At 46.0% G+C, this 26,080-nt stretch overlaps 2 protein-coding genes across 3 annotated transcripts in view; one reads left to right on the top strand and one right to left on the bottom strand.

Annotated features, from left to right (window-relative positions):
- The window catches only part of kidins220b (kinase D-interacting substrate 220b), a 23,476-nt gene extending 2,420 nt beyond the window's left edge, over positions 1–21,056 (top strand). Inside the window, exons 2-30 of the mRNA XM_008301880.1 lie at positions 2,082–2,237; positions 2,950–3,048; positions 3,269–3,367; positions 3,617–3,715; positions 3,838–3,939; positions 4,823–4,921; positions 5,366–5,563; positions 5,727–5,825; positions 6,651–6,749; positions 7,140–7,238; positions 7,526–7,703; positions 8,282–8,446; positions 8,522–8,701; positions 8,814–8,979; positions 9,094–9,245; positions 9,333–9,622; positions 10,010–10,150; positions 10,673–10,910; positions 11,260–11,351; positions 11,827–11,971; positions 12,058–12,220; positions 12,306–12,484; positions 13,028–13,263; positions 13,817–13,936; positions 15,217–15,246; positions 17,948–18,085; positions 18,183–18,281; positions 18,639–18,869; positions 19,064–21,056. Coding sequence (XP_008300102.1) covers positions 2,106–2,237; positions 2,950–3,048; positions 3,269–3,367; positions 3,617–3,715; positions 3,838–3,939; positions 4,823–4,921; positions 5,366–5,563; positions 5,727–5,825; positions 6,651–6,749; positions 7,140–7,238; positions 7,526–7,703; positions 8,282–8,446; positions 8,522–8,701; positions 8,814–8,979; positions 9,094–9,245; positions 9,333–9,622; positions 10,010–10,150; positions 10,673–10,910; positions 11,260–11,351; positions 11,827–11,971; positions 12,058–12,220; positions 12,306–12,484; positions 13,028–13,263; positions 13,817–13,936; positions 15,217–15,246; positions 17,948–18,085; positions 18,183–18,281; positions 18,639–18,869; positions 19,064–20,254 — 5,259 coding nt within the window. The 5' untranslated portion in view covers positions 2,082–2,105 and the 3' untranslated portion in view covers positions 20,255–21,056. The remainder of the gene's footprint in view (positions 1–2,081; positions 2,238–2,949; positions 3,049–3,268; positions 3,368–3,616; positions 3,716–3,837; positions 3,940–4,822; positions 4,922–5,365; positions 5,564–5,726; positions 5,826–6,650; positions 6,750–7,139; positions 7,239–7,525; positions 7,704–8,281; positions 8,447–8,521; positions 8,702–8,813; positions 8,980–9,093; positions 9,246–9,332; positions 9,623–10,009; positions 10,151–10,672; positions 10,911–11,259; positions 11,352–11,826; positions 11,972–12,057; positions 12,221–12,305; positions 12,485–13,027; positions 13,264–13,816; positions 13,937–15,216; positions 15,247–17,947; positions 18,086–18,182; positions 18,282–18,638; positions 18,870–19,063) is intronic.
- On the bottom strand, positions 13,959–25,125 carry LOC103372283 (DNA-binding protein inhibitor ID-4-like). 2 transcript variants are annotated; one of them, XM_008301882.1, is made up of 3 exons: positions 24,720–25,125; positions 23,628–23,688; positions 13,959–15,038 (listed from the first exon to the last, which is right to left on the bottom strand). In XM_008301882.1, the coding sequence occupies exons 1-2, from the start codon at positions 25,037–25,039 to the stop codon at positions 23,658–23,660; spliced, it is 351 nt and encodes a 116-aa protein (XP_008300104.1). In that variant the 5' UTR covers positions 25,040–25,125; the 3' UTR covers positions 13,959–15,038; positions 23,628–23,657. The 2 variants fall into 2 exon arrangements, with proteins under 2 accessions (XP_008300104.1, XP_008300103.1); XM_008301881.1 differs by lacking the exon at positions 13,959–15,038 and having other exon boundaries at positions 23,205–23,688.
- Positions 25,126–26,080: the final 955 nt, after the last annotated feature.

Below are 26,080 nucleotides of genomic sequence, written 5' to 3'. Positions count from 1 at the left end.
CTGATTTTGTAAAGAACAGTCGTTGGACCCGCTGTGGCTTCAGTGCTGCACCTCAGCCATGCAGATCACATGACCCATGGTGCAGATGTTGTTGTTTTGGGTGGTTTTCATGACATCTGTAGTAGGATGACATCCAGACAAAACAAGTTAAATGGGAAGCATTTGAGACGATCAAACAGGAGGACGAATGGGGGAATAATTCTCCTGTTTTTGTTGTTTCATTCAGTTCTTTGGTTTGAACTCTGCAGGAGGATGAAGCTCATTATCTGTGTAGCTGTGGTAGGGAACATTACAGCAGATTACGGTGGAGCTTTATCTGTGGTTTCAAGGCTAACATGAGTCAGTGTTTGCAGCCTTGTAGCTATGAACGTCCTGAGGACGCTGAAAATCAGATTTTGTTGAAGTAAAGTCGCCCGGTGGTCTCATGATTAAGATTAATCGTAGCAGCTGGACTTGCTTGAGTTCCTTGAAGACGTTTCAATCGGGGGTTTGTTGCTCCTGAAACCGAAACTCAGGTGTTAATGACTCCGTCTAGTCAGTCAGAGCTGATGAAGCCTCTTGGATGAGAGGTGGAACGTCTTCAAGGAACTCAAACAAGTCCAGTTGCTACGATTACTCTACCAGAATAACCATGAGCTGTATGACTGAGAATCTTCACAGACATGTCTCATGGTGAAGGTTTATACCACATGACTGCAGCACTTTAACGTCCCCTGAAGCCTTCATGTCCCTGGACAGCAGAGTTTAAAACCTACAGCGATAGATTTGGGATGTTCTGGTGTCTTCAGTGCTGTCAGTCCAGTTTACTTCCACTGCTGCTCTCCATCTCCTCTCACTGCTCTTGATACAGTTTACCTTTGACTTTCTGCTGCACACTGTGTGCTCGCTGCTTTAGTCTGCATTGGGTCACACTTTATTTTTATCTCCAAGCCCTTTGCAGGGAACCCCGCCTGAAATGACTGTGTTAGTGATAATTAAAGGCGTGTAGAGACGCTAATCTGAGACAGGCGTACATGTGGCGAACACTCGTTAAGTTTACAAGAAGCAGACGTGATCCGGTGACGCCGGTGCTGAGCTCGGTGGAGTTTCATGTTCAGCCGTTGATTCTAAGAGGAGCCATCGACCCACGTTCATGTCCGTTCATTAGTGGAAACTAACTTATATTTACTCCTCTCTGCTTTTCATAAGCGTCTGTAATGTCCAACTTTCTGTCTTCACTGACACAGCTTTGACACGGAGGCTGTTGTCATAGCGACGGCATCACGTCTTTTGTCTGTATTTAACTTTAACTTGTCAGTTTCCGTCATGACAGTAAAATCGGACACCGTCTCTGTTGCCTGTCATCCGTTTGAAGTTGTATCAGTTGCCGGCAGAGTCTGCATGCTGGTCCGAGGTCGGTTCAGGAGCCCGTATCTGCTGGGACTGTAAAGGAAGCTGCTGCTGTGTTGAAGATCAGACTTCAATCAGACGGTCTGGATCTGTGCCACATGAAGCCGGCAGCTCCTGATTTATCTGTGGACCAAGTAAATGTCAAGTAGATTTAGAGAGGCTCCACCCAACGTTCAGTCCTTCAACACAAGAATAAAAACATGTCCGAGTGGGGCAGCCTGAAGTCCTGTCAGCATCGCCTCGAAGCTGCAGAGCTCAGTACAGACAGCATTGGAAATCTTAGTCTGCAGTAAATAACAGAAACTACTGTGGGATGGGGAAGCTGTGGACCAAGTCTAAATCTATTCTCGTGAATTTATCAGAGATTGGTCATGGGTCCGGACAGAACCGTCACTCTGTCCGGATCCGGAACGAATTCCGCCATTTGGTGATGCCTGTTTTTAAGTATATCGGAGTAAAAGAGTTTATACTTTTATAATTGGCCACATAGAGGCGCTGTTGCTACCAGTTTGGAATATGTGAAGTATTTTAGCATGGAGCAACTTATCTTATTATGTGATGAATTCCATCACAGAGTGAATCTGCTGATACATCACCTGCTCATGTGTTGTTGAGCTCTGATGTTCTAAAGATAAAACACGAATGTTCACCACGTTTCTACTGTTTAAGACGCCGTCGTCTTCTGTCAGCAGGAGGCGCAGTGACAAGCCGCAAACATGGACACCACTACGTCCATCAAGATGACCACTCTGGCCATCCAGAAACTGTTCAGCCATGTGGAGGAGGAAAACCTGGCCGCTCTCAAAGCTCACCTGGACCGATTCAAGGAGGTGGACGGACGCAGCGACGTACGTAAATCACAACATCACACTGACGTTTAAAAAACAACAACAAGATGTTTCCATTTTGTCTGTCAGCAGTGGGTTCAGTTCAGAAGTCCATCTGGGTTTTGGTCGTTTTTATTTGACTCCCTTCTTCTCATTTATATGAATAAAATCAAAAGATCTACTCATGTCATCAAAGAAAACCAGGAACAACTGAGTCTGTCCAACACTTTGTTTTATATTTTTTTTATTATTTTTATTATTAATTTTTAATATTTTTCAAAGCTGTTGAGTATTTTTTCAACTGCTCCAGACAGTTAGAATATTTTCCCATATTTATTTTCCTTCATGTTTATTTCATTCCTCCTTTTTTTTCTTTGTCTAATTTTAATTTTTATTATCTTTATCGTAGTCAATGTATTTTTAAAATCTTTTTATTTCACATTTTATCTCACATTTACAAAAAGTTCTTGAAGTCAAATAATCCAAAAATCGTATTATTTAATGACATTCTCAATGTTTTGGGGTAAATTCTGCACAGATTCTGGGGTTTTGTTATTTTTATTTTTTAGTTACTTTTTCTCAGTATATATTCTTTCATTTCGTTTGTTGCTTTTTGTTAAGGAAACATCCGTCTTTTCTGTGTTTGTTTTCTCCATTTGTTGCATTTTTTTTGTTTGTATTTGTGTCTTTGTTCCATTTGTTTACGTGTTGTTTTTGCTGTGTTTACACATAGAACGGTCAGACTCCTTTGATGCTGGCAGCGGAGCAGGGCAGTCTGGAGATCGTCCAGGAGCTCATCAGGAGGGGAGCCAACGTAAACCTGGACGATGTGGTGAGCAGAACAAACGCACTCTCACGTTGTGCGCTCAGGTTTGCTTCTGTTGCAGCTGATGGGGCTGTTTTCTTCTGATTCTCACCCCTCTGGTGGAACAATTAAAGCTCCTTTCACTTTCCCCCCTGCCCTCCCCTTTTGGATGCTGTGGTTGCTAGGAGACGGGTAGGATGGACCGCTCCTGTTTCCGTGGTAACATGCTGTCTCCATGTGTTGTCAGGACTGCTGGTCGGCTCTGATCTCTGCAGCTAAAGAGGGTCACGTGGACGTGGTGAAGGAGCTGCTGGAGAACAGCGCCTACATCGAGCACAGAGACATGGTGGGAACAGCAAAGGCTCATGGGAAATGTAGTAGGGACTGTTCAGATAACACACATCACACAGACATGAGCTGCACAGCATGATTTACATGAACACAGACGGCTTCACAGAGGTACAGCACTAAAACGACATTCAGAAACAAATGCAGAGCCAAATGAGTTCAAATGGATAAAAAAATAGATTATTTAAAGTCATTATTTAACTCTCGTGGTGTAAATGTAATGACAGCGGTTGTGTTTGTGTCTCAGGGAGGCTGGACAGCTCTGATGTGGGCGGCTTACAAAGGTCGTGTAGAGGTCACCCAGCTGCTGCTGGAGCATGGAGCAAACCCCAACACTACAGGACAGGTAACGCGCACACACACACACACACACACACACACACACTGCACATGTGTCACTGTACATACGCTGATGTGTTCAAATCATTCCACTGAGGGCTCTTCTTCCTCCTCTCATCTCTCTGATAGCAATACAGCGTTTATCCCATCATCTGGGCCGCGGGTCGAGGGCACTCCGACATCGTCAAGCTGCTGCTGCACAACGGAGCCAAAGTCAACTGTTCTGACAAGGTGACGAGCCGAGAGCCTGAAAAACAACACAAAATAACACAAAGCAGCACAAAACAACATGAAATGACAACAAACAGGACAATATGACACAAAAAAGGCAGAAAACGGAACACAATGTGACACAAACCACAACACAGAACAATACACAATAGCACACAACAGAAAACACAAGATGACTCAAAATGTCACAAACGGTGACACAATCCCGAACAGAAACTCTCTGAGTGAAACCGAACATGAAAGGAAACAACGCAGAGCCGAACGAAATAGCTCAAAATAACACATGAGCTTAGAACGACATTAAGGGACTCCTCAGAACAACACAAAACATGACACTGATTGACGCAGTATGAGCAATTCAGACCAGCAGTATCACACAAAAAGCCTCAGAATGACACAAAGATGACAGAAAATGCCCCAGAACAAGACACAAAACATGAGCATCAGAGAATGACAACAAAATGTCTTAAATGTGAGACAAAAAGCCACTGTGTGCTGTGTTTTGTCTCTAGCTTTGTGTTTCATTTTAATCACATTGCGTCTACTTATGCGATGTGTTGTGATGCAGAGGAGCAGCTCTCTGAAGAAAAGCAGCCATGTTTGTAGTCCAACTGCAGCTTGAGGCAGAAAAGTCTTTCTTACTATGATGCATTACACACATATGGAAAATAATAGAATCAGCTGCAGGAAAACAGCTGTGAAAAACCTGAAACTGCCCTTTAAACATGATCGTCCAACACGCAGTTGTTGTCCTTTGAACAGAATTCAGAGGTTTCTGAAGTCCGGTGAAGCTGCTCAGCTGGAACGCTGACATCATTTATGTTGTTGTTTTACTGGAACACTCATGTTGTACCTCTACTTCCTGTGTTTGTTTATACAACAGTATGGCACCACTCCTCTGATCTGGGCCTCCAGGAAAGGACACTTTGACTGTGTGATGCACCTGCTGGAGAACGGAGCCGACGTCGACCAGGAGGGGGCGGTACGACCACACACACACACACACACACACACACACACACACACACACACACACACACACACTCACACACACTGTTACTGCAGCACATTGCTGCTGCTGTGTTCGTACCGTCTGTAGCGACATTCCAGACCTTGTGTCACTGAGAGACTGAGACTGGGTCTGTTTGTCTGATGCGCAATTCAATAATTCACTGAGATTTATGAATAATAAGTTTTGCTTTTTATTAAAGGAAATGAAGATCATTATCTCGTATACACGTAAATCAAAGCAATCAAGCAAAATAGCAAAATAACCCACTGATCTGGCTTCATAGCCGTCAGGAAACATCAGGTGGACGCTTGTTTTTGAGTGACACGAACAATCAAACAGGCTAATTCTAGTTAACAACAGAATAAATAAGATACTGCAGAGGTTGATCAAGGCTGTGGTAAACTCTCTCCTCAGAACTCGATGACGGCTCTGATCGTGGCGGTAAAAGGCGGCTACACCGAGGTGGTGAAGGAGCTGCTGAAGAGGAACCCCAACGTCAACATGACCGACAAAGACGGAAACACAGCGCTGATGATCGCCGCCAAGGAGGGATACACTGAGATCGTCCAGGACCTGCTGGACGCCGGGACGTACGTCAACATCCCAGACCGGGTGAGGCCTTCATCGCACAACGCCTCAATCGTTTTCTTAATAATAAAAACAGCAAGTGAATGTCAGTTTTTTTTTTAGTGTTTGTCCAGCTGGGGGCGCTGCTGCATGTCAAGAAGGAAAAAGGAGACACAGAGGAAACTAAAGTGTGTCCTTTGTGTTACAGAGCGGCGACACGGTGCTGATCGGAGCAGTGAGGGGGGGACACGTGGAGATCGTCAGAGCTCTGCTGCACAAATACGCCGACATCGACATCAGAGGACAGGCGAGTGTGGACAGGAGTGATCAGAGCTGGTTGTCGCTTTAACACCGAACTTACCTTCATGATGCAACATAAGATGAGACATTGTCCCTGAGGAGACGTTATCGCTGTATAGTGTGTAGTTAGATTATCCGATTATGACACAAACATGATAAAGAGGCAACCAAACATGTTCCTGTATGGCAGCCATCACCAAAGAAGGAAGGTTGATGAGGAAAACTGCTGCTTTGAAGATGAGCGGACGGAGAAATGTGTGTTCATTCATTAAAAGCAGCAGCGTGAAGCGCTTCTATGAAACAAAGCTCAGCTCTTTTGAGTTATCCCCCAAAGTCCGAGCTGAGGGCAGAATAACTGATCTGCAAGCCCAGTATCTGACTCATCACCACATTTACAGCCCAGCAACGTGCAAACCAAACCTTTGATTTATTGTCTTCTGAGGATGTTGACTGTTTTACTTTAAGTGGAGGCCTTCAGTTCTCTAGTCTGGGACCGGGATTATGACATTATTCTATGACAATAAACGGGCTGTTTTACAGGTCTCAGGTTATACAGGAAATGACTTTGATATTTTAGGATTATAAACGGGATGTTCTATAAAGCTGTCAGACATTAAGTGGGCAGCACTGTATAGAGTAGTAGAGCTCCAGGTAGATTCCAGACCCCACATGCAGCCCTTGTGAATAAACTACCATTATAGAAAATGTAATATTTCAGCCAGAGAGGATGTAATCGTATTGTCATCAGCTGTCAGAGCAGGAGAAGCACCTCTGTGTTCCTGCAGTACGTCAGCCTGTTGTTGTTGTTGACGTCTCACTCTGCCTGTTCCAGGAGAACAAGACGGCTCTGTACTGGGCCGTGGAGAAAGGAAACGCCACCATGGTGAGGGACATCCTGCAGTGTAACCCCGACACTGAGACCTGCACCAAGGTGAGACGTGAACACATCTGCTGGGTGTCGTTGTCAGCATCTGCACCGATCAGGTCACCAGTAATGAAGCAGAGAAACAAACCAGACTGTGCTGATCCAGCTCCAAGCATCCTTAACTTCAGTTTCTGAAGAAGCTCCACATTATGGTTCGATTGTTGTTTTAGAGAACATATTGTAGTCATCTGTCTTTACCTCGCTGGTAGATTTTTCTGCTTGAAATGAACAAACTTCACTAAATGTAAACCACTGAGCCCCAGGCTGCTTGAAAACCATCAGGAACAAAGTTAGCTTGAGGTTTGTTGAAGCCACTGAAAACTGCAGGTACCTGTGTGAACCAATCCGGGCCGATTGTGTGCTAAAGGAGCAGTGACACTGTTTTTGCCGCCTCAGGACGGAGAGACTCCTCTGATCAAAGCCACCAAGATGAGGAACATCGAGATCGTGGAGCTGCTGCTGGACAAAGGAGCAAAAGTGTCGGCCGTCGACAAGGTGAGAACTTCAAACACACATTCATGACCTGACTCGTCACATTCACCTACAAATGTTGCCAGCCCTTCAAAATAAAAGTAGGTTTTAAAAAGACCTGTTTGTTGACTGAATTTCAGCTAAAGTGATCGAATGGAACTGAATTAAACTGAACAAGTTGTCGTCATTAGACTAAGTGTGACTGAAACACGAAACATCTTCAAGTGACTGGAACTAAATCGACACCAGGTCCACGTAGGCAGGAATCCATCTTACTTCTGCCCTCCTCAGCTCTCACGTTGTCTTCCCAGAAAGGAGACACCCCCCTCCACATCGCCATCCGCGGTCGGAGTCGCCGTCTGGCCGAGCTCCTCCTCAGGAACCCCAAAGATGGCCGCCTGCTGTACCGACCCAACAAGGCCGGAGAGACGCCGTACAACATCGACTGCAGCCACCAGAAGAGCATCCTCACACAGATCTTCGGAGCTCGTACGTTGATCTGAAACTTTTCTTGGGCTGATTTCCTTCGTTCTACACGGCCGCAGGTGTTACTTTGAAACACAGAAACAGCCTCAGTCTCAGCTTCATCCAACAACGATGCAGCCCGACTGCAGAACCCGAACTCAAGGCGTCACTTTGTCTGGATCACCGCCTGATGTGGAGGATTTGTAAAGTGCTCAGCATGGATCAGAATATTCTTCTAATGAGCTGTAGGATAGGAAACATAAGATGTGGTTTGTCAGCACGAATAACTGGAACTAAGCTAGTTTGCTTTTTATGGTAGCTGGTGTCATCATGCAGGTTATTAACTGACTCTTAGTTTAATGATCTGACACATGAAGACACAGTCACAGCCGAGCTCACTGCATAATTTAACATCTACTAATGATGACAAAGAACAAACAACAAAACGTGAATATATGCAAAACAAAACCCAAACATTTAATGTAAGCTGAAGCAGCTTCAGAAAGTTGAAAATCCGCCCATTCTTTCTGCTTTTAAGGTTTCAGGCTTTAGTAGTGATCGAGGGGTTAATACATACCTGTTGATGTGTCTCCGCCCTGCAGGTCATCTGTCCCCCACAGAGACCGACGGAGACATGCTGGGGTACGATCTGTACAGCTCTGCACTGGCCGACATCCTGAGTGAACCCACCATGCAGCCTCCCATCTGCGTGGGTCTGTATGCTCAGTGGGGCAGCGGCAAGTCCTTCCTGCTCAAGAAGCTGGAGGGTGAGTCCACACGCACTCCCTCAGAGTACGAACGTCTCATGAACACGTGTTAACGCGCCTCCTCCTCTTCCTCAGACGAGATGAAGACGTTTGCGGGGCAGCAGATCGAGCCGTTGTTTCAGTTCTCCTGGCTCGTCGTCTTTCTGTCGCTGCTGCTCTGCGGCTCTGTCGCCATCGTCCTCGGCTTCACTGTCGACCCCAAGCTGGCCATGGCCGTCTCCCTCAGCCTGCTGGCTCTGCTTTATCTCTTCTTTGGTAAGACCTGACTTGTTCTAACTGTCCATGTTCAGACAGTCTGTTCCTGTGATGAACAGATAAAGTTGTGTTTTGTAGCGGTGGTGTATGAATAACGTTGTGTACTCTGCAGTGGTGGTGTACTTCGGCGGGCGTCGGGAGGGCGACAGCTGGACCTGGGCGTGGCTGCTCAGCACCCGTCTGGCCCGTCACATCGGGTATCTGGAGCTGCTGCTGAAGCTGATGTTCGTGAACCCGCCGGAGCTGCCTGAGCAGAGCACCAGAGCTCTGCCTGTCAGGTAACATTGCTCTGCTCGCCGGGAAAGACAAGCGCAGGGGATAAAAGCACCACCGCTGATCCGTCAGTCATAACATCCTGAGTGGATACGATGTCACGCTGATGTCTCCTGCAGGTTCCTGTTCACGGACTACAACCGTCTGTCCAGCGTCGGAGGAGAGACGTCGATGGCAGAGATGATCGCGACGCTGTCCGACGCCTGCGAGAGAGAGTTTGGTTTCCTCGCAACACGTCTGTTCAGAGTGTTTAAGACGGAGGAAACACAAGGTAACGCTGGCTGCAGGTTCTTGTGTCTTTGTGAGGACCCTCGTGGGACTCTCACCTGAGCTAACCGCTGCACCTCTTCGTCTTTAGGCAAGAGGAAGTGGAAGAAGACGTGCTGCGTGCCATCTTTCATCCTCTTCGTCTTGGTGCTGGCCTGTCTGATCACCGGCATGGCGCTGCTGGCCGTCTTCAGGGTGGACAGCGAGAACCGCACAGTGAACGCGGTGCTGATCGCCATCGGCAGCGTGGTGGGTCTGGCTCTGCTGCTGAACTGCAGGACGTGGTGGCAGGTGACCGACTCTGTGCTGAACTCGCAGAGGAAGCGGCTGCACAGCGCCGCCAACAGGATGCACAAACTGAAGAGCGAAGGCTTCATGAAGGTGAGGACGAGTTTAAAGGAGCATTCTGCTGTTTGACCTGCTGCTAGCGGGAAGTTACGACATGAGGAGAGTTTACAGCAGCTCAGCATAATGAATCCAGTGTCATGTCCTCCAGCTGCTGCAGTTATGGATGAACAATAAAAACCTGTAACCATAAAACAGTTTCAAACCCGCCTTCTAATTTTAGACTGGATGAATTTCTGCTAAGTTTTCTGTTGTTTATTGTTAAGTTTGAGGTCACAGTGCCTGGTTGACATTCTGATGGATCACTGTTATTGGTCTGGGTTGGTTCTGAGCTGTTCAGGGAAACGTGTTAAGGACTAAAGGCAGCTTGTTTAGATATCACTGCCTGTTGTTGATCTCTGTAAGTCTGGTTTCATCCTGTAGGTCCTGAAAAACGAGGTGGAGCTGATGGCGAGGATGGCGAAGACCATCGATGGCTTCACACAGCACCAGACCAGGCTGGCAGTCGTCATCGACGGACTGGACTCCTGCGAACAAGACAAAGTCCTGCAGATGCTCGACACGGTGAGGAGACACATGCACCACACTCCATTTAGACTTCATTCATTTTGTGTTTTTGCCTGTCACCTAAACCAAATGACCTGGGGTCCACAAGACCCCAAAAGCCCTGAATAGGGTTAAAGTGAATTAGGGAATCGACAGCAGGTCCCAGAACAGAAACATAAAGACAATCACTCATTCTGGTCATATATAACATATCCAGATGTATCACAGTTAGCTGGAAGAAGCTGTGAAATTGAGGTTCTTCGCCGTCTTTAAGTTTAGACTTTTTGTGAATTATTATTGAATTCCTACATGTGTAATTCAGAGTCCGGTAACACGTCCTGCTCAGACTCATGGTGTAATCGATTTATTGCCATCAAGACATTTTAATTTAGAGAACAGCTGATAAAGAGAGTTTATGTGACAGCTGCTTGTTTCTTAACATCAGTCTTCGTGATTTAACGAGACGTTTTGATCTGAAAGGACAGGCTGCAGATCAGACTGAAAGCAGCTGGTTTCATGTGAGCGGTTTTCCTGCTGCAGGTGCGGGTTTTATTCTCCAAAGGCCCCTTCATCTCCATCTTCGCCAGCGACCCCCACATCATCATCAAAGCCATCAACCAGAACCTGAACAGCGTCCTCAGAGACTCCAACATCAACGGACACGACTACATGAGGAACATCGTCCACCTGCCCGTCTTCCTCAACAGCAGAGGACTCTCCAGCGCCAGGAAGATGTGTGCCGCCGCGCCCGCCAACGGAGACGCCACCAACGCTGAAGGTAGCCGTGACGACACCTATGAGCTCCCATTCTGAGCAAAATTCTAATATGTTAGACGAGACATGCTCATCAGTGCAGTACTTCTGGGTCTGTTAGTAATTGTTATGTAATAAATAATTTAAGGCTTTATTATCCCTCCTTGCTTTCTGCAACACATTCAGCCTCTTATTTTCTGTATTTCCTATGAATACGTCATGTTTTGGTCATTCTAATGTTAAAAGACTACAGATCAAATGTCAAAGTTACATCAAATTACTTAAGGTTCAGTAGATACAAGCTGCAAACGGTGGAAGCAGAGAGACATTTACACACTGAACTGACGTAAACATTGTGTTTGTGTGACTTTCAGCAGGGTGGCACGAGGAGCTGGACAGGAAACTGTCTCAGCACAGTTTGGGAGAATTAACCAAGTTTGGCAGCAAGACGGCGCTGAACCGCCGGGTGAGACGTGTGTGTGTGTGTCTGTGTGTGTGTGTGTGTGTGTGTGTGTGTGTACAGCCATCTTTGTAGGGAACAGTTACAGTGTGAGACCTTGTGAGGATGCTTGTTTTAGATGTTTATTACTCTCATTCTGACAAGATGCTCCATAGATGGTGTATCCACACTGACACCATGATTGGCTGCTTTCGGTCATTTTGTGTCTTTGTAGTTGTTTCATTTTTCTTTGTGTTTGTTTCGTCTCTTTGTAGTTGCTTTGCTTTGTGTCTCTTTTAGCTAATTTTGTCTCTTTGTGATATTCTTTTTGTCTTTGTGGTCACTTTGAGTCTCTTTGTAGTTTTGGGTTTGTTCGTGTCTCTTTGTAGTTGCATGTCATTGTGGTTGTGTCTCTTTACACCCTTCAGATCTTGGGGCCTGTTGCCCTTTAGGTCTGTTCAGTGCCCTGATCATGTGACCTGTGTTGCCATGTTGTGTGCAGGACACGTACCGCCGTCGTCAGGTGCAGCGCTCGGTGACTCGTCAGATGTCATTCGACCTGACCAAGCTGATGGTGACGGAGGACTGGTTCAGCGACATCAGCCCTCAGACCATGAGGAGGCTGCTCAACATCGTCTCTGTCACAGGTGACCCAAGTCGTCAGCACCAGAACCGGGTCACACCTGGATCTGTGTTTGTAGCTGCCAGTAAACCTGCTGTTCCCTGCGTCCAGGTCGTCTGCTGCGAGCCAATCAGATCAGCTTTAACTGGGACCGCCTGGCGTCGTGGATCAACCTGACGGAGCAGTGGCCCTACAGGACGTCCTGGCTCATCTTGTACCTGGAAGAGACCGACGGAGTCCCGGACCAGGCCACACTCAAGACCATCTACGAGAGGTCAGAGGTCATACCCACCTTATACTGTTGTAGCGTGATTCTGGACCAGTAAAGCAGCAGCTGCTCAGTGTGTTCTGTCTCTCAGAGTGTCGAAGAACATCCCGACCACCAAAGACGTGGAGCCGCTGCTGGAGATCGACGGAGACGTTCGCAGCTTCGAGGTGTTTTTATCGTCACGAACGCCCGTCCTGACGGCCAGAGACATCCGCACCTTCCTGCCCTGCACCGTCAACCTGGACCCCAAACTCAGAGAGATCATTGCAGGTAGTACTGATACTACTGCTTTACATAATACAACTACCACTACTACAAATTAGCATTGGCGATACTGTGAGTAATACTACACCTGATACAGCTACAGACTTACAGCCTGCAGGCACCGTAGTTGTGGTTGTAGTACTATGATAAGTACGACTCACTCTACTTAACATTACTACTACCACAGTACACACAGAGCAGACAGTACTGCAGTACTACTTTCAAAACCTTACTTTCTTTATTCTCTCTCCGTCCATCTGATCCAGATGTTGTCGTTCTCTTTGTCTGATCAGCTGTTCTCCCTCTAAGTCTGATGCTCTCTCTCTCTCTCCCTCTGTCTGATACAGGTGTTCTCCATCTGTTTGTCTCATCCAGATGTTCTCATTCTTTTTGTCTGCTCCAGATGGTCTACCTCTCTCTCTCTCTCTGTTAGACCCAGATGTTCTGTCTCTGTCTCTTTCTGTTGGAGACCCTGATACTCTCTCTGTCTGTTCCAGATGGTCTCATTCTTTCTAACTGATCCAGATGTTCTCTCTCTTTCTGATCCAGACGTTCGTGCAGCCCGTGAACAGATGAATATGGGCGGAGTCACATACCCAGCCCTCCCCCTGCAGGAGGCTCAGCCCCGCCCCACCTCGGTCTACAGTCAGGTGTCGTCCACCTGCTCGCCCTCCGCCTCCTTCAGTGGACCCTTCAACCAGCCAGCGGGTGGCGTCGTCTCCCCGCAGCCTCACAGCAGCTACTACAGCGGCATGGCGGGCCCCCAGCACCCGTTCTACAACAGGGTGAGTACAGGCTCCGCCCACTGACCTCACCTGATGATGTCACTGACGTTCCCAGCGGGAGGTTCAGGTCTCAGGTGTTAGTGGTGAGTCAGCGGTCTCCGGAGCAGCAGGCGATGCGCTGATGTCATCATGTCATGTGGTGGCTGTTTCCTGGTTCGGTCCCATTCATCTTCTGTGTTTGAGTCGTTCTGTTTGGACTTGATTTTGTTGTTCCTGTGTTTTATGGTGAGTCTCTGCTGTCGCACAGTCAGCTGACCGGCAGCTGTTAGCAAAAACTAACGTGTAAATGCGTCAGCTGGGTATTTAAAGGGATAATGCAGCATCTTTGCTCCTCGTTATGTCCAACGATGTGTCTAAACAGCTGTCAGGTGTCTGTATTTAGAGACACGAAGACCTTTGAGACATGTTGAAGCACCTGCAGTAAAGTCTCTCTGTGCTTCACTAACATGTGGCAGCAGTGACTCACTTTTTTATTTTTTATTTTATTTTATTTTTTATGTTCAGTCACTTCCATGATCATTATTTTGATTTTCTCCCTCCCCCCCTCCCTCAGCCATATTTCTCCCACCACCTTTACCAGCTGCCACGCCCGCTCGTGGCCTCCTTCCCACCACATCTCCATCCACGCCCGCCCGCTAAAAGTTCCTACAGCAGGGACGCCGCCGGCGCACTTGTAAGTACGAAAACAGCTGGAACGTGAATCCAGTGAGGACCAATCAGATCATAACAACTGTGTGTCTGAGAAACAGCAGAAATCATATTAATCTGGTCACTTTTTCCACACAGGACTAGTTTTAATAATATGAAATGTGTCTGTACAGGAGACACATATTTAACCCTAAAGAACGTCCTGTACACTCAGCGAGCACTTCATTAGCAGCTCTGGATCAGGCCTCCCTTTGCTCTCAGGAAAGTTTCCTCTGAGGTTCTGCTTCATGTTCACGTGATTCATCAAAAACGAAAAACAGCGAAAACTGATCAAATGTGCAGGAGAAAGGATTTCGTTACATACACAAAAAAACAACAATCAGCCACAGAAGAACTAAATTAAGACAGAAATGTGAGAAACCTGAATGAGGTCTGGTGCTGTAGAAGCCTGTGCAGACGACGGGAATTTCTTTTTCTCCTTTTCAAAATGGGGTCATGAAATTAAATCTTAAACATTCAGGAATATTTTGTTTCCCACAAAACTCTTATCAGTTGCTGCTGTAAGAAAACGGAGGCTGATTGGAGTAATCAGGAGACGTGCTCGCTGAGTGTGCTCACGGCTACATTATAAACCTGTTATTACCTGTTAGAAACACACGTTAATTACATGTTTCATTTCATACATTTAATGTTTTTTCCACTTGTTTGCTTTTAATGAATTAAAATCCATCTGCACAATAACAACAAATGAAAAAAAATGACCCCCCTCATCATGATTCTCTCAAATCATTGAGATTATTTCAGTAAAATGTCAAAAACTGTGAAAAATGTCTTTGGTTTTTAAGTTTCATTGTGTCTGCCCAAAGAAAGTGTCTCAACTTCAGTTTAAAACTTTTACACATTTGGTCGATTTCAGTTAAATATTTCAGTTTAAAGTCAAACTTTAAGCTCCAGGAACAAACTGGGCTCAAGTTTTCATTTATTCTTTCTTTCAAGGTAACGATTTAGTTCATTTGTGAAGCTCATCTTCAGAATCGCAGCTTTCGGTTTCTGTTTTTCTTCTTCTGCTGTTGTGCACTTCCTCCACTCAGCTCCGTCTCTTCTTCTGTGGTGGCTGGGCCTGTAGCCTGCAAACAAATCAAACACTGAAGAGATCTGAGTTTCTTCTTCTTCTGGTGTCCTGAAACTGAGAACAGCTGCCGATGTCTGGCAGCGATCATTTCCGCTTTGTGTCCTGTCGGTCATCTGTGTTCTCCTGATGTTTTCATCCCTCGTCTGTCTGTCTGTCTGTCTGTCTGTCTGCAGTATAAGAATTCATCTTTGAAAAGGAAGCAGGTATTGAACTTTCCTAACACGACTCTTCTTCCGTCCTCGAACCCACCTCCCTTCCTTTCTACCTTCCTTCCTTCCTTCCTTCCTTCCTTTCACACCAACCTGAAATGTCCACAGCAAACGTCTGCATCGTATTTCGGCTTCGTCGTATATTTTTATCGTCGCGGGTCCGTCGGCTGTGTTCTGTTATTTCTGTCTGATGTAGCACTGCCCTACATAAAACCATTTCAGCAATATAAAGGACGACAAGCTAAATGTGTTGACTGTCTTCAGTGAGCTCAATATCTGTGATTTTATAGTTTATTTCTTTAACCGAGCATGTATTGCCGTTCTTTTTGTTTTGACGTGTTCTGTTAGCAAACGCAGCGACCAGAAGACATCCTTAGTGTGGCTGAAGTGACTTTAACCAGATTCACCCTTTAGTTTCTGTTTTCAAATGTTTCTAACTCGTGTCAAACGTGATCATCATACGTTGTTAACAGGCTGCACGAAAGGCGTTCAGTAGAGCTATAATGGTTTGTATCCTGAACACTTCATGCAGGACGTTCGATTCAGCTCTTCCTAAAGCCTGAACCCGACACTTCTCTGCTCACAGCGTGTTGTTCGCGCATTGTTTAACCAAATGTACCCCTTTTCCACCAAACCGGTTCCAGTGCTAGTTCAGAGCCTGACTTTGCACCAGTTCTTTGTATTTCCATCACCTAAACACCGGCTCCAGGTTCTCAAAACTGGTGCTTAGCAAACACCAACTCTTTGCTGGGCCAGAGCTAAGAACTGAGTACATCAGGGGCTGGGGGCGGGTTAGTGTGACCAACGAGACCAATGAATGAACGGGACACATAGATGGTGATCTGTGTCGTTTTTCACCAGGATGTCTCTGGTCGGATCACAGATGTGTTGGAATGAGTCCCTGGACACATGGAAGTTTTGCACAAACTATTGCGCCCTGAAATCTGGTACAACTGTGTCCCACCAGCAGCACCACAGTGGTGGAAAACAGAACTTTTATAACTTTGGTGTACTGCGATATTTACGCTTAGGAATGTGGTCTTCTTGTGAAAAACGGAGTCTACCTACATGTGCTGGTTATTCCGCTCATAGAAAAGACCGCATGAGAAAAAAATCTCTCGGTTTCATCTTGGACAAATCTGACGTTAGAACGCCTTGTTTACTATTTAAATTCATTTTTGGTCCCACACCAGTCTGAGCACCACAATCCCCAGCAGCTGTTACCAGCAGCCTGCAATGTGGGGCGTTCAGGGAACATCGTAAATTGCAGAGTCTATCAATAAGAAAATGTTCAGCAAGTCATGTGTTTTGCCTGTGACAAGGTGGGAAGTGCGATCAAATGAGAAAGTTGGTCACACCAGTAAATAGGTTAGTCTGGAGTCCTGTGTGGACTTCCGTGTGGTGTGAGCGTTGTTCAGTAAACGCCTACGTATGAGTGACGTATGGCGCGGCTCTAACTCGGCTCCTGGCTGATGGAAAAACAACCAGTTCTTAGACTGGAACCAGCTAAGCACTGGGCCCAGCACCTGGTTCTTCTTGGTGGAAAACGGGTCATATACGTCTGAAAGAGCTGCAGCCGTGTTTCAACCTGCTATGAACGGCGACGGAGACACGAGATCAGACGGATTCTGTGGACATGAGGGTTCCCACTACTACAACTCCCAGCATGCAGCTTGCCTGGAACAGCCTGTAGCTTTAGCGGAGTAGCTGTTTGATCTGCTGTTCTTCCGACCTGTGACCCTTCACTAAAACCTCACTGCTCACGCCCCAAACGCCCGCTCACCTCCACCTCTGCACTGTAAACGCCACCCCTGCTCTTTATTTTGCAGTAAAAATGATGAAATGTAATGTGATCCCTCCACTATGTGAATATAAACCGTTTTTATTTAGTTAAGAACCAAATAAAACCCTCTGAAAATCAATATGAATCACAAATCTGTGTAGAAAAAAAGCTTTTCATAGTTCTGTGTGCAGCTTAACATTTGTCACAATCAACACTTGAGATTTTCATGAAGCCAGTAAAGAAAAGAAAACAGAATAAATAGCTCAGTTTCAAACACTAACGATGAGCTGGGAAGAGTTTGGACGCTGTTAACAGCTAGTCGTAGGTTTTAGATCCACCGTGTAGACTAGAGCCTCATCACTAGTCGTAGCAGCGCTCGCTCCGTCCTGAGAGTTCAGCCTGACTTCTGAGTTTCCGTCCAGCTCACGTGTCAGAAGCTACACTTTTTAATGCACCTTTTCACTGCAGGAACTCTGGGAGGCACAAGATGGCTCCAATGTTCATAGAAACAAGCCACTGATTGGCCCTTTCATCCTTTTTTCTCCTTTGTAGAAATAGAAATTACTGGATGTAACTCCGGTTCCACGAAATAGAACAAAGAAGTTTTGTTATGTTCACCTGTATGGTGACTTTAAGAAAGCGTTGATAGTAGAGACTGCTACACAAGGACATCAAGAGGGCAGAAAAATGTTACCTGTTGTCTTCTCTGGGTTTCAGCCTTTAGCCCTGAACAGGAGTTTTTCAGGGCTGTTTTGAAAATGCCCCAAAAATGGCTCTGAAAAGGTTCTCCAGGGTTCCAGTGCTCTGAATGCCCACAAGTTCCTGCAGTGGAAAATAGCTGATTCAAACTTAAAGGATGTTCAAAAAAATGCTGTTTTCCTGTAAATCAAACCCATCTGTCTTTGTGTTCAGGGCTCGGCCTCTGTCGTGTCAGGCACTCCCCCCATCCTCCTCAGCTCCATGACAACGGAGGCCGTCTGTGAGCGCGTGCGGCAAATCGAAGGCATCGACCAGAACATAATGGGACAGTACACCGCCACCATCAGGAAGGTCAGTGGAACGACTTCACACACCATCACACCGGACCTCTGTGTGCTTGTAGACTGGAGGTTTGACAGTTCATTCATTTCCACCATCTGGTTTTCAGGCAAACGTCAACGGCAGAGTTTTGTCTCAGTGTAACATTGATGAGCTGAAGAAGGAGATGAACATGAACTTTGGAGACTGGCAACTCTTCAGAGCCACGGTCAGTGAGAGGATTTACACACCAGGACTAAACATGTTGGCATGGTACCAGAACAAGTGTTGAGCAGTTAGTTAAGAACAATAAAATGTCGTTTGCATAATGATGCCGTTACAGTTTCACGGTTTAATTCATCAAAGTTTACACATATGATATGTGAAAACCGAATACAACAGTGGTGCCGAACCCATAGTTTATAAATGTCAGTGATTATTTGGCATTCTTATAGTTTAATGCTTCATCATTTAATGACTTACATTTAAATGGACTTTTGTTCTGTTGAATGTTTAAATGAGAGCTGAACGTATGAGACAGACGTTACAAACTGTTTAATTCAGCTTCGTCTCCTCTCGGCTGCAGATTCTGGACATGCGTCACATAGAGAGCCAGGTGCTGCACGAGGAAGCTGCCAGTGAGCAAGGCAGCGTTGTTGGCGGTCACACCGAGGCAGGAAGGCGAGCGGCGGCTCCGCCCCACGCCGGCGCCGCCAACACTGATGCATCGCCGATGTACAGTTTCAACCTGAGTTTCGAGGAGCTGAGCAATGTGGGGATAGACGAGGCGCCGCGACACGGAAACATGCAGTGGATGGTGAGTGGAGCAGGATACAGCTCTGAGCTCACTGCCCCGGGCTCTGGACAAGAAACTGATATTTATATTTCTCATTTAAAAACACGACCTGAAGCTACCGTCACCGTCTGTCTCACACGTTTGTCCTGTTTATAAATCTGTAAGTAAAGAAAGTACTGCTTTTGTTTCCCTGTTCTTTAACCCTCGGTCCACAGGGCGGCCCTCACCGAACCGCCAGCATGACCAGCCTCAACTCTCAGGAGTCCTCAAACGACATCTCCAAGCTGACAGACAAGCAGCAGGCGGAGTACCGAGACGCCTACCAGGAGTACATTGCTCAGATGGCCCAGCTGGAGATGGGCGGCGGCAGCAGCGGGGAGAAGCCCGTCCAGCCTCATCCAGGTCAGTTCATGACATCATCGTCTGACGACAAGAACAAGGACAGCACAGAGCCCGACGGACGCAAATTCTTCAACAAGAGGAGCGGCAGCAAGCCGGCGGCAGACAACACCGAGTTCGCCTCCAACGGTGACGCACTGGACCCCATCACGGAGGAGGACGAGAAGGCAGACCACGGATCCTCCAAGTCCATGCTGACCCGCAAGACCTCGGCTGAAAGAGTCGGGCTGTTCCAGGGCGCCGCTGACCTGAAGCTGAAGGCTGGTGGAGGGCTGCGCTACCAGAAGCTGACCAGTGACGACGAGGAGTCCGAGGAGTCGGATCACGCCCCCCTGCTGAAAGACGGCAAGAAGGCGGTCGACCCCAAACTGCCTGGTGGCTCACTGGCGCTGAAGGGGAAGGACTACCTGTCAGACGCCATGCTGGACAAGAAGGATTCGTCAGACTCGGGCGTGCGGTCCAACGAGAGCTCGCCCAACCACTCGCTGCAGGACGAGGAGGCGGACCTGTCGCAGCTGGAGAGGGCCAACCTGATCGAGCTGGACGAGGAGAGCCTGGCCAGGAAGCGCGGCCTTCCCAGCAGCCTCAGCGGCCTCCAGGACCCGGCCGTGGCTCGGATGTCCATCTGCTCCGAGGACCAGTGCAGCCTGCTGGCCAGCAGCCCCGAGGAGAGCTGGACCTCGTCAAAGAGCTACAACCTGAACCGCACACCGAGCAACGTCACCCTCAACAACAACACCAACGCCCAGCAGGGCAACCGCCCCCGCCAGCCCGCAGAGGGCTCCACCTCCTCCTCCAACCCCACCTCCTCCTCTTCCACCAGTGACGTCATCCTCTCACCGAGCTCCGGGACCACCGGTACCACCACTACCAGGCCGGGGCCGAACAACGAGAACGTCCGAGTGGTTCACCTGAAGAGGGGCCTGAAACCTGGAGACCCGCCAGAGATCTGCACCGTGTCCTCCGACACCGTTACCTTCGGCGAGGAGCGCGAGAGCATCCTGTGAGCTCACAGCGAAGATAAAGAGAGCACTGAGGGTCCACCAAGAGCTGCCCTCCAACCTCCCGAAGCAATGAGAAATGAAAATAAGTCGTAAGAAGGTCAGTCTAGAGATGTAAACAATTAACAGGTCAAAGTTCTAAAAAGTCCTGAAAACGAACAAAGGAGAAAACACTGATTGGCATCGAGTTGATCAAACATCAGGTTTGAAAGCTGTTTGGCTAAAATTGACATAATTTAGACTTTAAACCACTAAAACTGTTTCACTGACATTTTAAATATCTTGTAGGAGGTGAGGAGCGGCTGCTGGTGGACTCGTAGTTTTCGTGTTTTGTGATCGTCAGTGTTAACGCATGCTCACGGCTGTAGACAGTAGATGAACCTGAAGCTTCGTAGCGACGTAGACACTAAAGTAAAGCTGCTGCATGTCGGTGTTGTGATGCTGTGATGTGATGTGTCGCCTCCAGGAACCAACACTTCATCGTTATTTGTTTAGTAGACGTAACTGTCACAACTGGAACTTTGACACTTGTTGAACAGGGTCCAAAAATCAGCTCGAAACTTGACAAACAGGCCATCAGGAGGGTTTACAGTGTTCAGGGACGTGAATCAGGGTCCAAACATCTGAGACGAGGTTGAGCTGAAGTTATCAGCTGGTTGAACCTGTTCCTGTAGATATGTATGTACGGCTGTCTGAAGAGAGAGCTCAGCCACAGTCTGTCTCTGGAAGCTACAAGTCTACAATTTCATTGAGCTTTTATCCAAAGCGACGTCCATCTGAGAGCAGATACAACACAAGCAAGGATCTAGTCAGGAGAAAACAGTCTGGATAAGTGCCATAGAACAAGTTCAAGTGTGATAGTTGATGCCAATAGCAGGCTGTAGGGAGGTCGTAGGATTTATTTTATTTTTTTTTTTCCTCGGGCTGTCAAGTGCAAATGTGTTCAGTGAAGAGTTGGTCTTTAGTCTTTTCTTAAAGACTGAGAGGGAGTCAGCAGATGGAACAGAGTTTGGTGACCACAGAGAAGGATAGTCCGGCGATCGACTTCGGGCCTGTTGTGGAGAAGTTGCAGACCAGTAGAACATGAGAGCATGGAAAGCTTCTGTAGTCTATTCAGTTCCGTCTGATACGGGGCAGATCGTGGGGAACAAAGAGTCCAGTTAGAACATTCTGACTTCAGATTTTCAGGTGATTTTTAGCGCGAACCAAGAGGACACGCATCCAACTGCACATCGGTCACTGGAGTCCAGTCACACTCACTGTCACCATGTGAATATGGAGCAGTGGCAGCTAAACACAGTATTATTAGTATTAGATCTGTTTACGTGCCACTAAGCAGACGTCCTTTGTTCTGCTTTTTAACAAGTGCTGACAGTGATAAAGTAACACATTCAACATTGACTTTCAACTGTGGAAACAGAAGCCGCTGTTCGGGTGAAATGTGTAAACCAGTAAAACCAGTAAAACCAGTTTGTCGTTTTTATCTCAACACTAGTTGAACGACGCTAACAGGTCAGCTAACTTTAAACTCCTGGATGTAATGTGAAAAATAGACTTTATGATTAACTTTGAGTAACACTAGAAAGACGATGTTTTCACAGACGGAGGCGTCGGATTGAGCTGAAGCTCGTCGATCGAATCTTTCAGTGCGTCAGTATTGATTCTGTGTCCGTTTACAGTGTCGGTGGTTGTTTCTAGGTGTTCGTTTGGTGTCGAGTGAAATGAACAATCGGTGGTTGTGTCTCAGCGTCGTGTGTGGTGACGTGTTGTGGTCGACTCCATCAGAAAATCAAACGATCGATCAAGAGTTTGAGTCATTTTCCAGCAAATATTAGATTTTTCTGCTTCTCATATCTGAGAATTTGCTTCTTTTCTTCGTCCTGAGAGAAAAAAAAGGATAATTTTTCTTAGGTTTTGAACTTTCAGCCAAACAAAACAAAAAGTTTTTTACATTTTTATTGTGGTTGAAGGAGACGTGGTGGACTCAGCCAACAGAATTTTAAAAACAGGTTTCCCTCATTTAGCTAGATTCTGATCAAATTAAAGCAGGAAACTTATTTATCAAAAATAAAATGTTTCAGCTCCGCAGATTGTCTTCAAGTTTCAAAATAAAGTCAAACATTTAAATTAAAGCTTGAACAAGCTACAGAACCATTTTTTCTTCAAAATAAAAGCCTCATATATATGTATTAATTAGTGACGTATTTATGTATTTTTAAAGACGTATTTAGTTGATGCTGGATGTTTGTGTTGAATCTCATCTCAGTGCTCTCCAAAAGGTTCAACGTCTGACTCGTCTGAAGATGGATTTAAGGGAATCTGTTGTTGTGCTCTAAAGAATTAATAAACTCTGGATGTTAAATGTTAAACCTGCTGTCTGACGTTTTTCTTCTTTATTTTAATTCATCACTTTCATTTTACTGATTTGGTTTATAGTTACGATGGTTAAGACGGAGGTCAGAAAAAATAAATAAGAATAATGGTTTTGCTGTTTTATTTTCATTTATTCATATAAATAAATAAATTCAAACATTTTGTAGATTTTTAAAGCAGCAACATTTATGACTTTTACTTTGACATGTGATGACTCTTATTTTGAAAATCACACATACAGCTGTGCTCTCAAGACAAACTTAAACTCTTGGATCTTGTTTTATTTCAAGTCTTAAAGTTCAAACTGATTCAATACACATGATTTTACAAACCAGACTTAGTTTAAAAAGCTCAGATTTTTAGCTGCCACTTTGTCCACAGCTGATGGAGCTTCAGAGGACTTCAAACACGACTGTCTGACTGTCAGAGCGCCCCAAAGCTTTGAAGGTGAAAGAACAACCTCTGTGGATATTCTCTGAGCTCTAAAGACTTAAAATCCGCTGGTTTAAATATAGTTTTATGCAAAAGTTTGTGCAAATGCTACATTTGCTGATTCTGAGGTGAAAGGAAGAACGCACCAGACTCCATTCAAAAATCTCCAGTTTTAATGCTTTCATCAAGGTACAGCCACACTGTCAGTGGTTTAACACTGGTACATTCAATACACCAAAGTCCAGCCAGAAACCTGCAGATTTTACCTCTACCTTATCCTTGGCACAAATCTCCAGTCAGAAATAAAGCGTTCATAATTTTATACCAAATGCACACTGTGGGTCAGATTTCACTCCCTCACTCTGCTTCCACCAAACTCCAGCTGGATTTTTGATCATTTTAGGATTCGTCATTCTTTACACCAAACTCCAGTCAGAAAGCTGCAGGTTTTACACACAGCTGTGGTATTAATAAGTCGTGGTGAACGCTGATCTTCAGACACTAATAGAAAGTGGGAGGGCGGCCGTGAGGAGACACTGAGGCGTCAGTGTCAGGGTGTGTTTGATTCTCTCACCATGTCAGCATCATCCAGCTCTCCTCCACATCAGGACGTTCTTTGGGGGGAAATCGCCGGACTGCAGAGACACAAAGACGTCAGAACCTCCTGCGATGGTGCAGCTACATGAACAAAAGCATCTTCATCACTTTATTTTAGTTTGATTCTCTGCATGAAGCCCAAAAACTTTAACCCACTGTGACACCAAACCAGTGACCTCACAGGAGATGGAACACAACTGTTTGGATGCTTTTGAGTAGTTTAAGGGTTTCTTTAAAGACAAAGCATTTAAAGTGAAATTAAGTGATTTTAAGGGGGTTATATGATTAAACTGTTAAACTGATTGAACAGACAAACGGCCTTAAATTGACCAACAACCATAAAAACTGTTCTTAAAGTTTTACCTTCATTAGAAAATGTAAAATTAAGAGAAAAGTTAAATTTCTGCATCGAAGAGTTTTGTCTTAAAAGAAACCTTTTAACCGTTGTGAAACATCTTAATTTAGCCATTAATAGCAAAATTAGACGATTTTAATGGGTTAATTAGCAGCTTTCTTGATTAGTTTTATTGTTTTTAACAGGCAAATATTATATATATATACCTTCAATTGACCAGAAATAATGAATCTGCCTCACTTAAAGTAAAGCATCATGTTAGTTCCAACATTTCAAATGAGGGTAAATATTAAGAGACAAAAAAATCAGTTGAAGGATTTAGATTTTAAAAGAAAACCTGAAACCAAATCAATTAGTTCAGTAATTAAAGGATCCTTTTCATGGTTTTAGTTACTTTTCGTCTTTAAAAATCCTTAAATCATGTTTAAAAATCCTTTAAAAGCACATTCATTAGTGTTTGAAATATTGAACTCATACCATCTTTAGTCACTGAAGCCCAACTTAATCCATTTTCATGCATTTTTATCTGATCAACAATCAGAAACTGAAACACGTTGAATTTATACTTAAAAAAACAAAAACCTGAGAAATGTTCACATCTGAAGGTTTCTGACGTGTATGTTTAAAACCACATGTCTGTCATGTGAGCTGCTGGAGTGAGAGCTGATCAGCCACCGATACCTGATCGATAGCGGCCTGGATCTGGTCTCCTACCTGCTGTCAGCGGGGCTCTGTGGCCGCTGCTGGAGCTGCTGCTGCCGGTCACAGAGGTGCGGATCCTCCCGCTGTCCGGCCGGGCAGGAGGCGTCCAGCTCGGACTGCAGCTCCAGCATGTAGTCGATGACATGCTGCAGGATCTCCACCTTGCTGGCGGCCATGCCGGGCATCAGTGCGGGCACCAGCCGCCCCAGCAGCCGGTAGCAGAGCTCCATGTCCCGCAGCAGGAGCACCGGGACCGGCGGCAGGAAGCAGCTCCTTGTGCCGCTGCTCCTCCTCCTGCTGCCCGCGGGACGCACCGGCAGCGCGGCTCTCATGTCTGCTGCTGGTCGATGATCTGGAGCTTCACATGAGGAACACCTCCACCGGCTGAAACCCTGAACCGAGAGACACCGGAGCTGCTGAAGTCACGGGACATGATGCTGCTGCAGCAGGAGACCCGGCTGAAGGAGGAGGCTCCCTGAGGCGCTCGGAGCCACTCATTGGCTCCGAGTGGACGTCAGTCATCTTTAAAGCGATCTGATTGGCTCCTGAAGAACCAGCGGTGAGTCCAGCAGCTCACCTCATACCTGTCTGCTGCAGGTAACACACACACACACACACACACACACACACAGACACACCTTTTTGGATGGATGCACATTAAATTGACATTTTCTAATTACTACTTTTTGCTCTAATTCGTCAGTTAATCTAAATGTAGTTTTCTGTAATTGAAGAATTAATCATTTCATCGATGTGCTTAAACATTTAGTTTAGTCCAACCAACATTCTAAATACCTCAAATTATTTCGTTTATGACTCAGAAAAGTGTGAAACTCCTTCTGAGGGGCAAACATTTTGTGTTGTTTGTTGTTTTTGCTTCAATACCTGAAACAATTCATTGAAAAGTAAAAATATCGGCTGGTGATGTTTCTATCAATCAATAAGTGACTTTGTGTTGCAAACAAACAAGCTTCATGTGATTCCTGGTAACGTGCAGCGGTTCAGTGAAACACAGTGAACAGCCTGCAGACGACAACAGCTGGCTGCAGATGTGTCGTCTGTTGTGAAAGCGTCCATGTGAGTCCTAACAGTAGCACGTCTCTGTGGGCTGCTGTATTTGAATGTGAGCCTGACCGCCGGCTGTGTTTTGCATGTTCTAGCGGCACACTGGTGGATCAGAGCCGCAGGACTGAGCTGATCATGTGCAGCGATAAGATGCAAAACACTTCTATAAAACTGAACAGACGTCAGAGTCACTTGGCCTGAGGACACACAGCAGACTGAAGTCAGGGAAGACTCAGAGGACAACAGCAGACTCTGATCCATCAGCATCAGGATCAAACTCTTCATGTGCGTCTCAATGGTGCAAATAA

Source organism: Stegastes partitus, unplaced genomic scaffold (genome assembly GCF_000690725.1).
Source record: "Stegastes partitus isolate 25-593 unplaced genomic scaffold, Stegastes_partitus-1.0.2 Scaffold1725, whole genome shotgun sequence".
NCBI classification, from domain to species: Eukaryota; Metazoa; Chordata; class Actinopteri; family Pomacentridae; genus Stegastes; species Stegastes partitus.
Note: the sequence above shows the minus strand (reverse complement) of the source record. Positions and strands in the feature narration are given on the sequence as shown.